This window comes from Diospyros lotus, chromosome 4, assembly GCF_014633365.1.
Source record: "Diospyros lotus cultivar Yz01 chromosome 4, ASM1463336v1, whole genome shotgun sequence".
Lineage (NCBI taxonomy): Eukaryota > Viridiplantae > Streptophyta > Magnoliopsida > Ericales > Ebenaceae > Diospyros > Diospyros lotus.
This window is the reverse complement of record NC_068341.1, coordinates 44,595,978-44,616,938: the sequence shown is the minus strand read 5'-3', so window position 1 is coordinate 44,616,938 and position 20,961 is coordinate 44,595,978. Positions and strand designations below refer to the sequence as shown.

Below are 20,961 nucleotides of genomic sequence, written 5' to 3'. Positions count from 1 at the left end.
TGCAAACTAGTAAAAATAAGCATACAATTACATATGTGGGCTAGGGTTTCCTTTTTGGCAGATATTATATCAGGAGCAATGATGATGAATCTTTGGTGCAAATCTCTTGCTCTGTATCAATTGTGAAGATATCAATATGATTGATATGAAAGAGGGCCTCTTCGACTTTTGGCAGAAAAAGAATAAAGAAAAGTTCCTAACCTTTCTCCGCTCTTTTTGTTAATTAGCTTTCCAAAACCTCCTTGCAACCCCAACGATTGCTGTCATCTCTTCGATTACAACCCTTTCTTACTTTTAATTTTATACATATTCTGAATGTGGGTCATGCCCTTATCATCATCTTGATTATATATAAATATTAGCCACTGATTAACACCATCTTCAACTTGTGATTGGCCATCTCTTTTATCACCGACTTCCTTACAGTTAATTATGTCCCTAAGAAAGCTTAATTATACACACATATGTGTGTGTGTTTTCAGTTAGCAGGCAAAGAGATTTCGGTGAAAGTGTAAGAGAATATTACTTAATTATTTTTACTTTGCTACCAATTAATATTAAAGTGCACCCGAAATGAGCATTAATTTAAAAAAAAAAGGTCACATATACAGATATTAGTTCCAAAAATGAAGAGGGTAACTTAAGGAGCTTAATTAATTCCCATTATTTTACTTAATAAGATTGTCATTTGGATATGGCTTTACATGCACAGATAGATGTATAGTTGGTGCTGGCGTGGCACCCACGCAGGCATGGCGTCACATTGGTAAATAGATAGAGAGGAGAGGGTGAAATAATGACCCTTTAAGTTGTTATGTATACATACATATATATATATATATGATATATGATGGTGATATCTACAGGGAATTATCTCTGAATAATCAAAGAATTCTTTCTGAAGATGAAAAAATGGGGGAGCGTGATGGTGTGGCCAGTGGCATCATTTCTTTTTGTCTCTGTCTATGTGTCTATTGCATAGGTGGCCATCAAACTCCCTCCCTTCATCATTTCCCTTTTCCCTTCGTAATTTTCTGGCCTGCCAAACACTCCATCAGCTTTTGCACCCTATATATAATTAATGGCCTCGGTTTCATCAAGTGCTTACTATACACATGTTACTCCAACTCCATCTACAGTATATAATAACTACAGTCTGGAGAAACACATTTACATTTACATCTTATTAATCATGCACAAGTAGTCACATTCCTTTTTCTCATCAATGGATGGCGCCTTAAAATGTCAAAGAAAATATCAATGCAATGGCCTGCAGGGTTTGGTGAATTGGTGTTGTACTACGCTGAACATATCAAAAGAAAGGATTAAAAATTTAAAAAAAAAAAAATAGAGAGAGCGTGAGTGGGGTGTGTTCAGATGTCAATCACCCTGATTCAACCCAGTCCCTGTAAAATGATTGCATAATGCTCCCTTTTCCTAAGTGTGTGTGTATATATATATATCATGATATAATATGACAAAGTGAATCAAATTTTAATCATATGCATGCTTATAGTTTACATCACTTGTGACAAACGTAATTCTGGGTAACAAACACTCTTGCTGTCACAGGTAGAGAGGCATCCAAAATTTTAAGGAGATTACGTTCATATCATCAAATCCATAGCTAGGCAGCTTAGCAAACTTAATTGCCAAGATTAATGTGTGCAGTGCATGTGGCATGGCTGCAATATCAAACTTATTATTCTTTTGAGTTGAGAGGGTTTTTAAAACGAAAATATTATTTAAATATGATATTCTTATTAAAATTATTAACACGGACTTTAATTAGAATAAAATAACTCTTTTATCTTGTGAAAAGAGTTGCATAAACATACGAAATATATTTTATCGATTACATTATGAAAAAAAATCATTTTGTTACTTTTAGTTTTTGATCTTTTATGTGTTCTTGGCCCTTAAAACTTTTTTTTTTTTTTACCTAACAAAATACTATTAATGCAAGCCAAGCCAAACCTAAATTAGCTAAGTGCAAGTTTCATTATTATTATTATTTCGGTTGTGTAAACAAGTGCAAGCTTTCCCCCCCCCCCCCCCCCCCCCCCCCCTTTTTTTAGGTACGTAAGGGTCAAGCTTGTAGTTGCAATATCAAATCTAACTTAGGTTTGATTTGAATTTGTATATGGGTATACTCTTTGAGTAACCATTAAAGATATTAATAAGGCAAATGCTACCACAAAACAAGCTTACATCAATGGGTTGTTGGGACAAAATTAGTATTGTGAAAGACATTAAGGACGGAAGGGGAGGGGAGGGGTGGGGGCATGCACCTAGCTTAGAGATATGATTATTGAGCCATAAAAGTCATTCTCATTATTAACTTGTTTGCCATTACAACTTACTATGACTATTTTGCTTCATGTGTCTCTATTATCCAAATGCATTGCATTCCTTGCAATTACTTGTTTAGACTACAATCAAGTCATATGGAGGCCTAGGCACTTGAGGTTGGCTTGCAATGCCCTGCATATGTACTTATAATAGTGAGAACTATTTAGGACACTTCCGATGCTTAAGTCAAAAGTGTCAATAGGTGGAGAAAATGGAGAGAGCATAAAGTAAAAAGAACAAGAGGAAAAACGAAAGGTAAGAACTCAAAGTGGGGGGAAGGGACTTGTATCTCTCTCAAAGGGAGTCATTTACCTCTTTGTAGTAGGAATAATGTGAAGAGTCACATCATTCAAAACAAAATTTTCATACAAACCCTCACCATTCTCATAGCCTACACAAGATCCTAAGATTAGAAACACAAACACAAGACAATTTAGCAGAAGTTCAGTCTTGCTTTGAGGAGTCTCTGTTTTGATGATGAACAGCAGGACGCCTCTGGGCGAGGGACCGTTTTGTACTCTCAAGAACCCCGAAGAATATTGAACCACCAATGCCTATCCACAGCACTCTTGGCCCGATGCCCTGTGTATCAAACAACAAAACAACCTACTTTCATCTCTTTCGTCCTGCCCATTGGGGGCAAAATATGACAACACTATAACAGATCAAGTGTGGTTCTTGCCGCTATGGTAACAGATCGAGCATGGCCCAATGCCCTGTCGTACCAATTTAAGATTACCGCATAAAAGAATCTCATAATACTACTAAACCCTAAACTATGTCTCAAAATACTAATCTAACTTGCACCAAATTTGGCTCATCATGGTAGGAAGTGTTCCACTAGTTGAACCAACGATTCTTTGCTATTTTCCTTTTAAAAGAACCCTCGATTCAACCAACAGTTTTGTAAGCTGATGTGGAAGATTCAGTAGTATTTTCCGAAATAGTTTTGGATTAGTAGTACTGCGAAAACTTTTTGAAAAGAAAGAAAAATTGAAAAAGGAATCCCATTTTAGCATGTCTAGGTTTTTCCCCCTCTTGTTCACTGATTTGATACTCAGCTTTTCATTTAGGCGGGGACATCCCCGCCTAAATGACATAATTTTAATGAAATTCAGGTAAGAAAAAAGGTGATACATGGATTGAGAAACTGCATTGGTATCTATCTTCAAGAATAAATGCATATATGAAGAATTTGTACCTTCAATAGAGCAGGGGGCCCTTCTTCTCTGACAATAGTCTGAACGCAATCAAAGATGCCGCTATACTGGTTTGCTGATCCCTGAAAGATGAAAGGGTAGCAACATGTCTATAGTTAATATACACACCCGCAAATATATGTGCTGCATATTCTCTTTCATGAATGCGGGCAAAAAGATGACAATAACGGGGAAGAATGTGAGTAGTCTGATAGCGATTAGCAATACCTGAATCATTAATCTAGTCTTGATCACATCAAGGGGTGTTGTTATGGCCCCAGTCAAAGCACCTATAAAAGTGGGGTGCCAAAAAAACAAGTAAACTAGTAAAATAGTTTATATAAACACTATAGAACAACATTTCCATGCTTGCAAAAGTCTCTTGTGACTATTTCACTTTCAATGCCTCTAATGCTGATTCTTATTAGTTGCATTATACATAGAAAGACTTCAAACTTTGAAGCCCATCACAACAAATAAATTACTGGAAATTAGTGTTTGACTTGAATGAATAAAGCTGAATTGCAAAAAAAATTTGTGGAATTTGCCTAATTTTTCTATTTTAATTCTACTTCATTCAGTACTTCATATTTTTGTTAAGTGTTGCAATTATATTCTGTCATTAACTTCTGTAAAAAAACAAAAAAGAAAAAAGTTCTACTCCCCGATAGTGAAACAATCAGAGAAGCAAAAAAATTACTAGCAGGAAATAATACTATTTTATGTAAGTTAACAGCGGATATAATTACAATACTTAATAAGTACAAGATGCTAAATTGAAAAAAACTATGGAATCAGGTTAAAACAGTAAAATTTGGTAAACTGTAGGCTTTTTCTGTCGTATTGACCAATAAAGAATATACAATGAGCAGTAGCAACTGCAAACTTCTAAGAGCAAAAGCTGAAAACAAAAGGAGTGAATAATTGAATGAAAAATTATGTTCATTATTGTGGCATCATGTTTTTCTAATCAATTCATAGTTTAATTGTTCTTTAAGATAAATATTAGTAGCACTAAAGTAAATTGGTTTTACTACTAGATTCTGTGCCCTTGGGAAAGACCATACACTGGATGACAAGAGATAGTTATGCTTTTGTCACACTTGTTTTCTCTTTTCCAGGCATCGACAAATTGATTATCTAATCCAAGTGTAGGGGCATGGTCATCTGGACACCAAGCAACTATCATGCAGTTCTGGAAATCTGTTACCAAAATGAACATTCATTTACATGGCCTAGTACAGTTTGAAACTTGTAATACAAGTACAATTTAATTGTCACCCCAGTCAAGTTCATGCAATAAACTAAGTCACATACATTTTGCCACATCATGCATGAAACCAGTGTTCTAAAACGCACTAGGTGCTAGTTAGGCGCTAGGCCTAGTCTAGTGCCTAGGCGGTGCATAAAAAAATTATTTAAATAAAATTTATATTATCCCAAATACATATACATACATATATGTTCATATATATAAAAAGGCTATATATATAAATCTATCTCTATTTATATATATATATATATAAAGTTATAAACAGATCACATATATGATATATCTATATATTGTTAGAATTATTATATTATATTATATATATATATATAAAGTTATAAACAAATCATATGCTCGGCTCTCATCATAGCCTAGCAAGGGCAGGAGCTTATATCATGTTTACTCTTTTTCGATGATCACTACCATCGTCGACTACAGTGCGACCACAGCCCAAGCCGACCCATGCCAATTAGCCATAGTCGCCATTGCTTCACCGTTGTTCCATCACCGTCTCCTTCCTGTAGCACTGCCAGATCCAGTTGTTCCATCATCGTCGCTCAGATCTAGCTGTTGGATCTTAGATCCATCCATCTGATCTGATCTAAGATGGAGATGGAGTCGAGCAACAGACGAACCCAAACCACGGTCACGAGAGGAGAGGATATAAAAGGGAGGGGAAAATCGAGCACAAAAAACACATTTGGGAGGTGTCGCCTTGGCCGCATCGGTCGCCTAGGTGTCGCCCGGGCCTGGTTAATCATGCCCGACGCCTAAGGGGGTGATTTGAAGGTATTCGCGACAGCTAGAGGCCGCCTAGCACCTTGTTAGCTGCCTAGGCCACCTTTTAGAACACTGCATGAAACTAATGGTGCGTTTGATAGGGGTGGAAAATAGGGGTGAAATTCATTTTCCATCCAAGTTTCAAGAAATTCCATCAAACAGTTTTTTTTTTCCATGGAATTCGAATTCCATTTTAGTTCAAAAAATGAAGATTTTCCTTGAAATCAAGGAAATGAAATTCTTAGGGGGTGGCGTGAGAATTGGAATTCCATGGAATTGGAATTCCGCCTCACTTTCCACCCCCAATCAAACACACCCTAAATATTACATTTTACTTTCTTCTTTTAGTTTACCTATTGTTTCCTTTTCATGTGTTGTTAAAATTCTAAGGCATAATTAAGCTGAGAAATCCAACATAATCTCAAAGGCCCAACAGGTGGAAGGAATTGACAGAGTATAAAAAAAGGCATGCTAGAGTGATTGGAGCAAGAGGGAGACGGGGGCATCATTCATTTGCCAAATGCAAGCATTTTAAAACCATAAAATATCTGACAGAGATGTTCTGATATGAATAAAAAATCTATGGGCTGATGAAATAGAAGAACAGGAATTTGGATAGGGATTACCAGCAAAAGCACCAATAATAGCATTCTCAGGATCATTGAGATCTCTCTTTGCCTGGCAGACATGAAAATGCAGACAAAACTCAGCAACTGCTTAAAGTTCCAGGGGTACAAGTACAACTGCTTATATATATATTTGGGGAGAAGGGTTCTAAGTCTGATAAGCAACTAGTGTTTCACTTCAAAATCATCATTTATTAGCACATAATATGGACGATATGGATCTTGTCTTGATTTGTTACTTAATTCATGGTGAAAAGTACAGAGGCATAAATGTTGGAGATTTTTCACATGGCAATTATAGTTGAAGGATCAAGAAGGGGCAGTTTCTACATGGGTGCAGTTTCTTTTAATTTGGAATGAAGATGTCTTATTGCTTACAAGAAGTCAGTTTCATAACAGCCTACAAAGTCATGCCATGTCAACATCAATAATAAAAGAAACATGAATCCAGAATATAGAGAATGCCATGCAAGAAATCAAGCTAAGACTTCCTTCTTTTTGAAAGCCTTCTTTTTAACTTTCAAACACTCAAAACCTCTTCAAATGTGATTATCATCATGTCCTTATTGCTGATGCAGAAAAAGCTCTTCACATTCTCAGCAAATTAGCCAAGCTCAAGGGGTGTATGTGCTTAGTTTGATGATGCTAATAAATTGTATTTGCATGTAGTCTCAATGCGAAAGAGTTAGCCTGATCAAGTGCTCAAATCCTGCAAATCTCATGTCATATAATCATTAAATTGCTCAACCAAGTCTAACTCTGCCTGGGGATTCTTATCTGCTATTGATCCCAAGCGCAGATAAAGGAGGAAGGCTACATTAGCTAGGTGATATAGCCAATATAAAGCTCGTCAGATCAAATAAAAAAACATGAATAGCTGACAAATGAAAATAGTTGGGGCATAACCCTTCATAGCAATGCGCTACACTGCTAGCATGCAGTGACAAATAAGATAGAGCTGTTACATTGCCTCCCAGATGCAGTCAAATTTGTAAGTGTTCTTGCATTTTTATGGATGGATGGGAGTAAATTTTCATATCAAACCTGTCATATTGATTACATCAGTCAACTGCAGGTAAATTTTCCTTAATTTGCATGTCAACCAGTATTTTTGACTGCAAACTAACCTATTCTGTAGTATACCTCACTCCTGGATTATCTATTTTACACACCAATTGTGCTGTTGGATCCATCTTCGCACCGCAATTACAGGAATCACCTTATCTCCACCCGGGTTCTAGTATGTATCTAGGGTTCCCAAACTGTCACCCTTGACCTCCAGTAAAACTGTCGGTTCGACAAATTCCATTCAACCTTGCCAGACTTGCTCAGATTAACTCAAAATACCAAATTTCTAATAAATTAACATTTAATTACTCTATTTATGAGCCAAAAATACACAGAGGGCTGGGGTGTTACATATTTGATTTTACAAGGATCCTTTTAGCAAAGTAGAAATATCTGTCCGTATATTTGGTGTATTCATTTATACAGTCAAGAAAGATTGAAGCCAAGAATCAATAAAAGCACAGATCTAAATTTGGTATTAGCACATTAACAGTACATTCAAGTTAAATTTACTGCAGCACAAGCAACGATTGATGAGGCTGCCAGCATATGGGGAGTTCAAGTCCAAATCCTCCTCTAGTTATGACAAAGGTTTTCTTTTTGTTTTGACAAGTAAAACTAAGGAAGCATGCTTAAAGGTGGCAAATCCTGTATAAACATGGCTATGGAAATGCTACAGTGTCTTCAGTTATAAACTTTCCACGTGAATGAAATCTGTAAACACATTCAACACTACCAAGGTGAAGAAGATTCTAAAGTGAAAAAATTGTATGCTATTGGGGAAACAACACAAAGCTATATGAATCTATATGACATTTAAGAAGTAAAATGAGTAGATGAATAAATACCGCCAGCTTATAACCTATCCGGAGCTGCTCGTATATACAGAATTGGATTGCATCAAATGGCAAGTCACGCAATAGAAAAGATCCGTATCCCTAGGATATATACATAAATAAAAAGGTCACAATACATGCATAAAATCATAGATTACATGAAAATCCATGTAAAATTGAAATCTGAAGCAATTCTCTTGTACCAGCAAAAGTAGTCAATATTCACTAAAAGGAAAAAACATAATTTACAAATAAAAATGGTATTAAAGATTGGATATTTGGGAAACCTGACTTCTTTCAAAGACTGCATAAAGACTTTGAAAAATATTAATACCGCATAAAGACCTTTGAAGGGGGGAAAATATTAATACCGCATAAAGACCTTTGAAACCTTCCTTAGAAACAATAAGACGAATGGCATCTGGAGCTGAAGCAAATTGTCTAGTCTGCATCCTTTGCTTAACTACCTGCACAAAATCAGAGTAAAAGATAACAAAAAAGAAATAAAGGCCAAAAGCAGTTCAAGGTCATGAAATGAACAAAATAAACTTATCTACCTCTGTTGGAACACGGATAAGAGAAGCAGTAATCCCTCCAATGGCACCTGCAGTCTACATGAAATTTGACACCTTTTAAGAAAACAGAGAAGACTTACAGAAAGTATAACAGTAAGGCCAACCATCCACAACCTCATACACTTGGCCAGTATGATATCAAATATAAGGACCATGCTATTGGTACCCCTTGGGCTACATCTTGGGCTACACAATGTATCACAAATGACAAAAATACCCCTCTCGCCTCACCTCACCACCTCACTGCCTTGGGTGAGGGGTATTTTAGATATTTTAGCTACATTGTGTAGCCCAAGGTGTAAGTCATGATATACCAATAGCATTTTCCCAAATATAATGTTAGTAACTTTTTTTTTCATTATTTTCAAATATAATGTCAGTAACTTTTTTCATTATTTGTCTTAAGATTTTGTTCAGCAACATATTTAGTTTCTTGTACAAAAGGAAAAACCTCCTTATATCACCTGCATTAGATACATTTAGGAATGGACGAGTACATGGGCATCCTCAGAGCACTTGGAGCCAACCACTTAGAAAAATAGTGGGCTGCAAAATTAGCACATTGCATTGAGGATATCCCCATAAGAAAAGTCCTAAGGATGTTATTATAATATGTTTTGCAGGCCTAATTTCTAACTATTCTTGAATGAAGTTGGATTTGATGCCTATACCTAGGTATAGGCATATCATATGTGGCTAATACTACTCAGATAATGTTGTATGTGTGTAATCGTCCTTTAGATTTTGAAATGTGGCCCTCCTAGCACAAAATCCAGGATTTAAGTGTTAAGATAGGCTAACAAGAGTTGATTTGAACAGACTACATGGTAATAACCTAGCTACCATGAAAAACTTCACGTTTGATTATTTTGAGAAATATACCTGACACAACATCAATTTCCTCACAAGATTTTCTATTGGGGCCATTTGGTAGACTTCAGTTTTTGTTTTCATTTTGAGTTAAAAAATGAAAAGTGAACATGTTACCAAACTCTAATTTTCTTTCTAAATTTTGATAATATGGCATCTATAAAATTTTGTAAATGAAAACTAAATCCGGTGTTTATAAAAATTTAGTTTATTTTATCCAGTGATTGAATATTTTTGCAATTAATTTGATATTGACAAAAATGACCTTAACTTAAAAAAATAACTTTATGTCCTCATCCTTTTTCTTTTTCACCTAGTGAACCCAGATCCATTGGCTGCAAAACTAGATTTTAGGTTAGCCAATCTGGCAACAGAGAAGTAAAAGCAAGAAGAAGAAAAGGATGAAGCAGCAAACCTTTTGGCCTGCATAGAAGCTAGAAGGAGATCTTCATTGTGCTGGGAGAGGATGGTTGGAGAAGGGGGAAAAAAATGGAAGTTGGGTGTTGAAGGGGTGGAAGAAGAAGGAAAGAAGGGAAGTCAAGTGTGCAAGGGAGAGGAGAAGGAAAAGAAATGAAAAGAAAGAAGATAGAAGAAAGGAAAACATCTTTCTGATTTTTTTTTTCTCTTTTTTGAATAAAAATAGACAACCAAACATTATTTTTCTTTTTCATTCCAAAATTCTAGAAAGAACAGAAAAACAAAAGCTCACCCTTGGAAGTTGGATATTAATCACCATTTTTAATTCATATTCTGTTTATTTTCTTTCTACCGTCCAATCCAATACCTATTTATCAAAGTAGTCATAACTAGAATGTCTGCATGATGCCACCTCAATGCCCTATTTCCATGTTCGTGTTGCCATTTTTAGAAAATCAATTATACAGCCAAATTTTATGCAAAAATCAAGTTCCAAGCCACTAAACATTCCAGGAAGGATGGTGGACAGGTTCACAGGTTTTTGAAAATTTTCTCTGGTCCATATGGACAGAAGGTAAAGACCATGTCATGGAGGCAAATTGATATGGCAAGAGAATAGTTGTAACGAAAGACAGATAAAATGACCACCCCAATTTTGATTGTGGCAATATTTCCTAAAGCATTACAAGAGAAAACCTCTTGTAAAGGCTGCTCAAGTCCCACAGTCATCGCCAGAAATATGCCAAATAAACCAAGTAAAATGGCATGACCATTCCACCATGACAAGAACCTTCACATTCTGCTATTAAGGTTGAATCTTATTTCATAGAAGCACCTAGGGTTGCAACGGTAAAGTAGTAACATGATGGGAGAAGAAGAAAAAACATTACCAGATGAGCTAAAGCACTAAGATTTTCAGGAAATATCTTCAACAGTTTCTGCTTTGTTGGTTCATAGACACCAACAAACATTGCAGAAGCCCTGTAAAACAAAAGATTGTCATCAGAAGCACTTAAAATATATCCATATCAATCTAGGGTCTAGATTCATAGAAATTTCCCCATCTTGGCAATGCTATAGAATGAAACTTCTAACTTGCTGAAATGTCATGCCATGACCCTGAAACAAGGTGAACAAGAAAATTTGAGGATGATCTGAAGGCATTAATTTTTCCTTTCCAGTATTTTCTATTTAAGTGTTGTGTTTCCATATTATACTTGTTGGTTTCACCATGTCAACTAAGAGCATCTCCAATGGGGAGTGGCATCTGGGGTGCCATTTCCATAACCGCCAAAATGGCACCCCGGATTAAAAATCAACCACTCCAATGGGGTTGGGATATGGGGTTGTAAAATAGCAACAACCCTCTTGGGGTGCCATTTTTGCAACCTCTGGAGAGAGAAAAATGTAGAGATGCAAATTCCAACCGCCATTTCTAATAGGTCTATTTCAACTTTTATTATAAAATATTGATTATTTGAATTTAAAATTTAATAAAAATATTAAAATATTAATGATACCTCTATTTTGGCACTTGCCATTGGAGCAGATTTATTTTTTAGAAGTGCTATAACATTATTCAAAGTTGTAAATAGGTAATTTAGTACTCCAAAATGGCACTCCCCCTTGGAGATGCTCTAAGTGATGGAACACAACTATATCAATTATCTTCATTCACCACCATCTCATGAAACTTCTCCATATGAAGATGGTGTTGAAACTTCATTTCATCATTACTCCGCCAGGGGATATTATCCATTGGTCCCAAGCCCGGATAAAGGAGGAGGGTTGCGTTAGGTAGCCGACAGTCAGCGTAAAACCTAGTCGGATCCAAATATGAATTCTAGACAAACTATCCGTTGGGATGTAAGCCACAAAAAGTCTAGAATTCATGTAGCCAATCTCACATAGTGGGATAACGGCTGGATATGTTGTTTAGTATTTTCTGTTTAACACAAGCATTTTGACAATACCAGTAATGCAAGTAGGATTTTTTCAAACATCAAATTCAGTTGGCAATATGGCAGGGACCAAATCGTGCTTTTGTTGTCACTGGACAAAACATTTTCATTTTCTGAGATGAGAGACAGCAAAATAATAAAATGATAGTGTTTTCACAAAATAAACCAGCAATGGTTGTAGCAGACAAAATGCAAATGCAATATGCTGAAAGAGTAAATAATATTCACAAGAATTTGCAGTGTTCCTATTTCCTTCAATTTCCAATAAAAAGATAAAAGGTTTTACTTTGCTATCCTAACAACAATATTATTAGTAATACTATTATTACTTACCAAAAGTGAATTTTTGACCTTTCTTTTTATTTTCACACTTCAAGAATTATTGGAAGAAGAGTACCAGTCCAAAACCTGTACAGGTAATCCTCAAAGAAAATGGAAATAATTTGACTTGCACTTACGGTAGGACACCAGCAAGATTTCCAGCCAGTCCAGAATAAAGCCCTTTCAGATTTATTTTTCCTCCACCATGAGCAGCCTATGATGAAAACCAAAAAGTCAAAGAAATTAAATTTCTATACAAACTTGCTAAAAAAAAAAACTGTGAAGAACTGAAAAATATAAGTATTATGTTAAAATCACTCTTCAGGGGGTTTGCTTCACTTCCTCATATGGTAGAAAATTTTAAGGATGGGCATTCTCACAGAGTGCAACATTGCATGCTTCATATCATGTCCAAAATAAAGAAGTCAATAAGTGTATGAAAAGTTTAAAACGTCAAAAGGGAAAAAAAAAAAGAAAAAGTAAAGAACAATCTTGGAGAAAAAAATGTGGAGCAAAAGTATATTTGATCACTTAATTTCATGTCCCTCATCCTCAAATAGATGGAGTACAATCAAGAAGCTAGAAGGACATACACATCAATCATGAGGCACATCAATTTAAGTAATCTAACCAAATAATTACTGTATAGTTCACACCAAGTAGGTGAAATTCCCATCTAGGGCCAGCATAGATTCAACCATTAGTGGCCTACCTGCAGTCGTGTCTTTATTGTATCAATTGGGTATAACACAGTTTCCACAACAACACCAGCTGTCCCTCCAGCTATAACACCCTCTGCAGGATTCATCACAGCATTTAAGAGATATGAAAACTGCATATGGATTTTCTGTGTATGATAGCATCAATAATCTGACAAATATAAACATTTGGTCCTCACAATTTAACCATAATTTTCTTGATTAGGGATTAGATTTTTTTGATAGTGCTATTTGATCATCTTTATTCTTACTCCTCAATGGGGCAGGAGAAGGACAGATGGATGTGGCTTCCATCAAGTTCAAGAGTCCTTGCTGTGCACTACTTCATGAGCTTTGTGTAACAAAGATAGAGGGTTTTCCATGGAAATTTTTTGTGGAGGCTTAAAGCTCCTCCAAGGGTGGCCTTCTTTGTTTGGACTGCTGTTGGGTTCATTCTTACCTCTGGTAATTTGTGAAAGAGGGGCCAGGTAGTTGATAGTTTTATTTGTTTAAGAGGAAAAGGGAGTTTATAGATCGTCTACTTTTACTCTGTGTTGTGCTAGGGATATTTGGAGCTTATTCTTCTTGCTTTTTGGTCCGCAATGGTGATTCTAACTTTGGTAGGTCATACTTTTGGATGCTTGGAGTTACTTGTCCTTGCAGGGTTGCATGGTCTTTGAGGTGTTACCCTCATAGCAATGCGCTATAGTGTCCGAGTGCAGTAAAAAATTAGCTAGGCTCGCTGCACTGAAGCCTAGATGTGGTGTTAATGTTAAAACTACAAGGGTTCTCACATTTTTATGGACAGATGCAAGTAAAGATGTTAGTCCAAGATCAAAGATCAAGGATTAGATCATGGAATATTGAGGCTTTGATAGGAAAATCTACGAAAGTGGGCAATGTGAAGATTAGGAGGAAAATTAATATTATGTGCCTTTAAGAGATGAGATGGGTTGAAGATAGGGTTAAAATATTAACAAAATCTAAATATAACTTTAGTACCTAGGGAAGAATGATACAAGGGATGAATGGGGATTATTATGGATAAGACTTTAAAGGATGAGGTAGTGGATGTGAAGACAATAGGAAATAGGATTATTGCAGTTAAAGTTGTTCCAGGAGAAGAGTCTATGAATATTGTTAATACATATGACCACAAGTTGAGTTAGAAGAATAGATAAAGGCAAAATTTTGAAAAGATTTAGAGGGGTTGGGAACAAGAAACACTTAGAGGAGAAGGTTACTATAGGAGGCAACATAAACGGTCATGTACAGGGAAGGGACTATAGAGGTGTACATCGAGGTTATGGATTTGATAAAAGACCTTTAGTACTCAGGGAAGAATCTTTATTGCAGATTGCCCACATATCATTTTATCCTTTAAGCAGGAGACAGACCTACTTCATCAATTAATTACTGTTTTTAGGTACTCTAATAAGTATTCCAGTTCGCAGGAAATCAATTCTACCTTCTTTATTTAAAACTTGCCTATGATTAATGTTGACAATGACAAAAGAAATACTGACAGAAGCTATTGATACACTATTTTCCCAGTTAAAAGCATGCATTATTTAAGGTTTATATTACTCTTTCCTTCTCTTTCTATACCAGTAGTAGCCAAAATAAAGTTCCTTTATAACTGATAATAAACTTCAATAAAAAGATTTCCTCTTTTAAAAAACACATCTTAAATTTTGTTTTGTCACTGCACACTCCAGTGATAAAAGCTTGGACATAATCTCCACATCCAGTTCACCACTCCCAATGCCTATTATAATACCATGAGGATGGGGACCAAACATTAATTTGATGACCGCCTCAGGCCTTTGACCATAAGCCTAGTGGCCCTTAGAACACATTTCAGCTCAGAGCTTCAGACACAAGTCCAATAATACAGTAAAAAAGTTTCAACCATACTTTGAGCATACCAAATAGAGTTCGGAAAAAATCAAATGGCTTGTCCTCTCTTGTGCTAACTGATGCAAAAAACCGTCTTGTTTCCAATGGTAATTTTTTCACTTTTCCAGTAGATCCATCTGCAAAACCAGATCATCTGCTCAAACAAGAAATCAGAAAATACAACAAAAAATTACAAGCATACTTCGACCAACATCACTTGCAAAAATGATATTTCAACACACATTTTTTTCCCTAATCATCAAGTTAAAGTTCAAGCCAATACAAGTTAGAAACTGACACTAAGATAATTGTTTGTAAGGTGTTTTCTAATAGCAATTGTCAGTTTGAACTATCTACGCAATCTTACTACAGAAGACTTTAATACATGTTGCTTGTCAACAAAAAGCATATCTAAATTCTTTTCAGCATTTTCTTCACTAAAACTACAAGAAAATTTCTTAATAAGAAATAAGACAAGCAACCAGCTGGCTTCATGTAGAGTCCTTTACTTATTGTAGCCTAGCTGTACAATTGTCAAATTAAGTTTCATAATTTTTGCCATTTTCTAATGGAATGGTGCAGGTGTATGTCTAGATATCATTTTAGGCCTTCTTTAAGATGCACAGAGTCTGCACTCTCTCCAGCCAGTAAAATGGTGAAAGGCACAAATGAATGAGCAGTTGATGAACTGTTGGTCCAAAGGGATCAAGGATCTGGATTGTTGTTGCTGCAAATTCAAGTGAGTATCATCTATGATACATCCCCTATCTCCTCATAAAGCAAGAAAGAACAAAACTTTTCAATTCCTTTCTCTATGTTAAAGAATAAATCTATATAACACATAACTTCTATGAAAGGGTTGAATCATGTTTTACATCTATAAAGCACGCCGATACTTACTGCACACATCCAAATGCTATCAGATCTTCATCTGAAAGTATCCTATTATTTTGTAATTTGATTTACTCTAAACACTTTAAGGGACACTGAAGAGTGTGATTTTACCTGTCACCAGTAAAGAAATTAAAAATGTATTATAAGTTTTAAAAAATATATTAAACTTTTAAGTTTTAACCACTAGCCATCCCTCTTTTAAAATTTTTAATTTAAGAATTTTGAATACTAGACTTTTTACAAATTTTTTTTTCTAAAATACATATTAAGACTTTCAATTGCACTTTTTCCTACCATGAAGATTTTGACTTATAGAACATATCAAGCCTTTATCCCATTATGTGTAGTTGGCTACATGAATTCTAGTTGCTAATCATTTCTATCTATGGTTTTATCTTCTGTAAGGCACTTATAACTCAACCATACCTAAATGCTTCTCACCAAGATTTTGTCAATCTCTTCTTCCTCTTTTTCTAGATACTTCTTCTATTCCATCCACTCTTCTCACAAGAGCCTCTATTGGTCTTCTTATCACATGATCAAATGATCTTAATCATGTTTCATGTACCCTATCTTCAAAAGGAGCCACTCTAACCTTATTACAGATAAACTCATTTTTAATTTATCTTTCTTGTATGTCCACATGTCATATCCTAGTCTACAAATTGGTGTCTCCCTAGCATGTCCTATCCTAGTCTTTTCGATAATTGTCATGAGAGTTGTTTGTGTTGTGTCATGTGTCCGTGTCCTTTGTCCATATGAATGCTTCTTAGTGATAAACTTAGGCAGCGCATTTGGTCCATTTGTGAAAATGACAAAATAAGGGCTTGCAACATGGGATCCTCACGTAATTTGGGAGTCCATCCACCAACTCCTACCATCAACTGGATGGATACTCAAAAACACATGTGCCCGAGAACAAAATGTTGGAATCTTATTTGATTCTTGAAATGAGACTAAGAAAGGTACACAAAGCACATTTATAGAAACAAGGTACACAAAGCACATTTATAGAAACAAAATATAATACTGCATACAGTAAGTAACATTTCAATTTCTTCTGTAATCTCCCCTTACAATTTTTTTGACATTAAAGAAGGTCACTACAGAAAAATTTGTCAATTTTGTAATGGTATATGAAATCACTTTGCCTAAACATACTCTGTTAATAAGAAGTTTACAACTATTTGCAGTTACATGGCATATCTTCTAAACAGAAAATTGGAAAGCATTTAAACTGCACACCATACTCAAACTCTCCAGTATGCAAAACTACAATAGCAGTTGAATCATTACTAAGCCTATGATAAATATAAAAAAGCCCATAAGAGGCCACGGCTAAGTGTTTCTGCCATGCCAATAATCTATATACATACAGAAATTAAAATTATACCATGGCAAAATGCCAAAGTTGCAGATCCTCAAAATTTCAACGAGTATGAAGAAAAACCCCAAAATCCGACCCCGATAACATTTTTGTCCATCGCTACTCCATTTCCAACTGACCCAGAAATTGTGCAAAACATGTAACTTGCAAACAAAGAGTCCTGATTGCTGAATTAAAATTAAGCATAGTGTAAAGCAATGGGTACAAAATTAGAGCTAAATAAGTTAACTGGCGAGCAGACTCGAAAGCAAAAAAAAAAAAAAAAAATGTTCTGAAAAGAAAAGGAGTTCACCTGATGAGACCATCGAAGTGGCTTTCGAGCCCACTGCCAATGTAAGAGGACCCATCTAGCTCCCCAACAAGTCTGTATAACTGCACAGTCAACCAAAAATGATCACAAAACCACTCATAAACAGCAGTTTGATCGAATTTTAAACGAAATCCACACGAGATTTACACACAGAGAGAGAGAGAGAGAGACCCACAGTTGAGGGGGCTGTAAATCCCAGTTTCCCGGCGATTCAGTTTGTGGGTAAGGTAAGGGATAGAAGGAGGGGAACCTGCTTCTGCTTGGGGACATAAATTTAAAAATAAAAATAAAAATAAAAATTTGATTGCTTATTTGGGTTAGGTTTGTAATGATTATATGTTATTTAGACACTTAATTTTGATATTTATAATAATATTTTATATTAATATCTCATACTATATGTTATATTAATATAAAATATTATCATAAATATTAAAATTAAATATCTAAATAATATTATCACCATAATTAATGATTTCAATTCAATCAAACAAAAGTTTACGTGCAAGTAAGTATGTCCCCAAGATAACTTGTTATGCAAATGGGCCAACAAAACTTAATTTAGAAAAACCCACAAATCATATCAAACGTAAGTTTTAGTCAAAACTTCTAATTTTGGCAACAATAATGCTCCTTAATTAGTAAACGGCTACTACTTCTTTATGTTAGGAGATGTTAAACTGTTCAACATTTTGGACCAATCATTTTCATTTGACATTACCTAAAATTGGAAAGTTTTGGTTAAGCAACCATGTTGTCTATATTTTATTTATTTGTTCATGCAATTAGGGAAAGGACCTAATTGAACAGCCCCCTATTCTGGTTGTTGGAGGCCGGGGTTGGCCATGGCTCGAGCCATGGTGACGTGTTGGGTGGCGGTCTTGGGCATGGCCATGGCTATGGCCGGCGTTGCCAACGGGTTCGTAGGCGTGAATTGGGGTGACTTTTGCTCTCAGAATATGCCCGTTCACATTGTGGTTCAAATGCTCAAGGACAATGGAGTGGAACATGTCAAGATCTTCGACTCCAATGCAGCCACCATCAAAGGCTTCGCCGGCACCGGGATTGAGCTCATGATTGGCATTCCCAATGTGGAGCTCCAGGAGATCAGCGACAACTATGAGAAGGCCAGGGAATGGGTCAGGGAGAATATCACCCAGTATATCAAGGATGGAGAGATCAATATAAGGTTGGTGTAATTAATTAAATTTGATAGAATAATAATGTTAATGAACTAATTAGCAATTCTGGGTATTGTGTTTGGGGCTGATTGATCAATTCATGGGCATTTTGGTGCAGGTATGTGGCAGTGGGGAACGAGCCATTTCTGAAGAGCTATAGTGGTTTGTTTCTGAACGTTACGTTACGGGCCCTGCAAAACATCCAGTCTGCTCTGGACGAAATAGGCCATGGCGAAACGGTCAAAGCCACCGTCGCCCACAACGCCGACGTCTACCAGTCCGCCGACGAGATGCCGTCGGAAGGTGATTTCCGTGCCGACATAAGGGACGTCATGGTTGAGATGGTGAGGTGGATGAAAGAAAACAATTCCCCCTTCGTCGTCAACATCTACCCTTTCCTCGCCGTCTACCAAGACCCCGACTTCCCCATGGAATACGCCTTCTTCGACGGCAAATCCGACCCCGTCCGCGACCACAACATCACCTACACCAACATGTTCGACGCCAACTTCGACACCCTCGTCAATGCGCTCAGTAAGGCAGGCGCCCCGGACCTGGACATCATCGTCGGGGAGATCGGCTGGCCCACCGACGGCAACATAAACGCCAACACCAAGCTGGCCCAGAGGTTCTACGCGGGGCTGATTAAGAAGCTGGGAAGCGAAAAGGGAACCCCACTTCGACCGGGGCGCCGCATCAGCGCCTATCTGTTCAGCCTGCTGGACGAGAACATGAAGAGCATCGCGCCGGGCAACTTCGAGCGGCACTGGGGGATCTTCCGGTACGACGGGCAGCCCAAGTTTCCGGTGGATTTGTCGGGCGAGGGACGAGAGGGGGTGTGGCCGGTGGCGGCGAAGGGGGTGCAGTACGGGGCGCCTATGTACTGCTTGCTGAACCTGGAGGGGAATCCAAACATGAGCCTGGTGCAGCCGAACATAGATTACGCGTGCGCTGCGGCGGACTGCACGGCCTTGACGTACGGGTCGTCGTGCAGCAACATGGATTTGGTGGGAAACGCATCGTATGCCTTCAACATGTACTACCACATGTATGATCAGAACGGGGAGGCGTGCATCTTCAATGGCCTGGGGACTCTCTCCATGAGCAATCTCTCCACGGATAGCTGCCTTTTCCCCATTCGAATCATAGCCGAGAACGCTGGCCAGCCCAGGTTCGCCTCAAGTGTCTTGGGCAGCCTTGCCTCTTTGCTGCTCGTTTTGCTCGGTTTTGTTTCAGGATTAGGATTGTGATCCATCAATGATCATTTCATTATTATTATTATTATTATTATTATTACTATTATTATTAGAAGAAGAAGAAGAAGACAAAGACAAAGACGAAGACCACCACCACTCCTCCTCCTCCTCATTTGCAGCCCGCCATGTTTGATATACACTCCTGGTTATTAATTATAACTTGTAACCATCCATATATATGTCTATATATGAACTAATGCTATGGGTTATGTCACATTGCCTTTTGGGTTATGGAATTGACAAATTTTCCAGCTTGAGTTCATGTAACTGTAACTGTAACCGACTCTACTTATTCAGATTGAAGTTTGTTGGGAAGTAGTCTTGCTGTTGCCTTCCATCATTTTCCTATTTTCCTACAGTTAGCTTAGTGCATAATTGGATAATAATCGATCATATAAACTCAGTAATCTTCACACTTTAGTCAAAAATTGGGCATGAAATATCGCTTTATTTGGCTGATTATTTCTCAAAAAAAAAAAAGAAAAAGAAAAAACATTATACAAACTATAAAGACAAAATTGAGGGAATGTATCTGAAAATTGGAAAATTGAACCGAATTGTTTTCCATACATAGTCAAAAATTTACTCACCAGACCCTCCAATATCTAGCACCAGTGGTCTAGTGGTAGAATAGTACCCTGCCACGGTACAGACCCGGGTTCGATTCCCGGCTGGTGCAAATTCTCTTTTTTGGCCAAGAAGCTGGAGGAAGGATGTTGTTCCCTCGTTCTCAAATTCAGGCCTCTTCTGATATTTTAATATTATTTAAACATTCAAGTTTTGACACTTGACTGTCACTCTTCTTTAATGTATGCTCTACCACCGAGTGAATATAGCCTCCCACTAGAGGTCCGCTATGCCAAAAGCGAGAGAAACCCCATCCCTCTCTTTTTTCTGCCCCCATGTAATATTTATGCACATGTACAAAGACATTAATGGAAAATATCATAAATATCAAACTTGGTGTCTAAATAACATCTCCAAACATGAAATTACAATTACAGGCAAAGACAAGCAAAAGTTCCATATGCAATAGCACCATGCCATGTAAACACCATAAC

At 36.8% G+C, this 20,961-nt stretch overlaps 2 protein-coding genes and 1 non-coding gene across 4 annotated transcripts; 2 read left to right on the top strand and 1 right to left on the bottom strand.

Annotated features, from left to right (window-relative positions):
* Window positions 1-2,608: 2,608 nt before the first annotated feature.
* LOC127800119 (S-adenosylmethionine carrier 1, chloroplastic/mitochondrial) lies at window positions 2,609-17,776 on the bottom strand. Of its 2 annotated transcripts, none has more exons than XM_052334556.1 (13): window positions 17,639-17,776; window positions 17,446-17,525; window positions 14,902-15,009; window positions 12,988-13,070; window positions 12,413-12,489; window positions 10,884-10,974; window positions 8,689-8,742; window positions 8,503-8,598; window positions 8,144-8,233; window positions 6,228-6,279; window positions 3,780-3,841; window positions 3,554-3,634; window positions 2,609-2,934 (listed from the first exon to the last, which is right to left on the bottom strand). In XM_052334556.1, exons 2-13 carry the CDS (start codon window positions 17,498-17,500, stop codon window positions 2,797-2,799), a joined length of 987 nt encoding a protein of 328 aa, XP_052190516.1. In that variant the 5' UTR covers window positions 17,501-17,525; window positions 17,639-17,776; the 3' UTR covers window positions 2,609-2,796. The 2 variants fall into 2 exon arrangements, with proteins under 2 accessions (XP_052190516.1, XP_052190517.1); XM_052334557.1 differs by having other exon boundaries at window positions 17,635-17,719.
* Window positions 17,777-18,211: 435 nt separating this feature from the next.
* On the top strand, window positions 18,212-20,119 carry LOC127800388 (glucan endo-1,3-beta-glucosidase 8-like). The gene is made up of 2 exons (XM_052334973.1): window positions 18,212-18,652; window positions 18,763-20,119. The coding sequence occupies exons 1-2, from the start codon at window positions 18,309-18,311 to the stop codon at window positions 19,892-19,894; spliced, it is 1,476 nt and encodes a 491-aa protein (XP_052190933.1). The 5' UTR covers window positions 18,212-18,308; the 3' UTR covers window positions 19,895-20,119.
* Window positions 20,120-20,508: 389 nt separating this feature from the next.
* TRNAG-GCC (transfer RNA glycine (anticodon GCC)) lies at window positions 20,509-20,579 on the top strand. Its single transcript has one exon. It is a non-coding gene; the product is annotated as a tRNA-Gly (tRNA).
* Window positions 20,580-20,961: the final 382 nt, after the last annotated feature.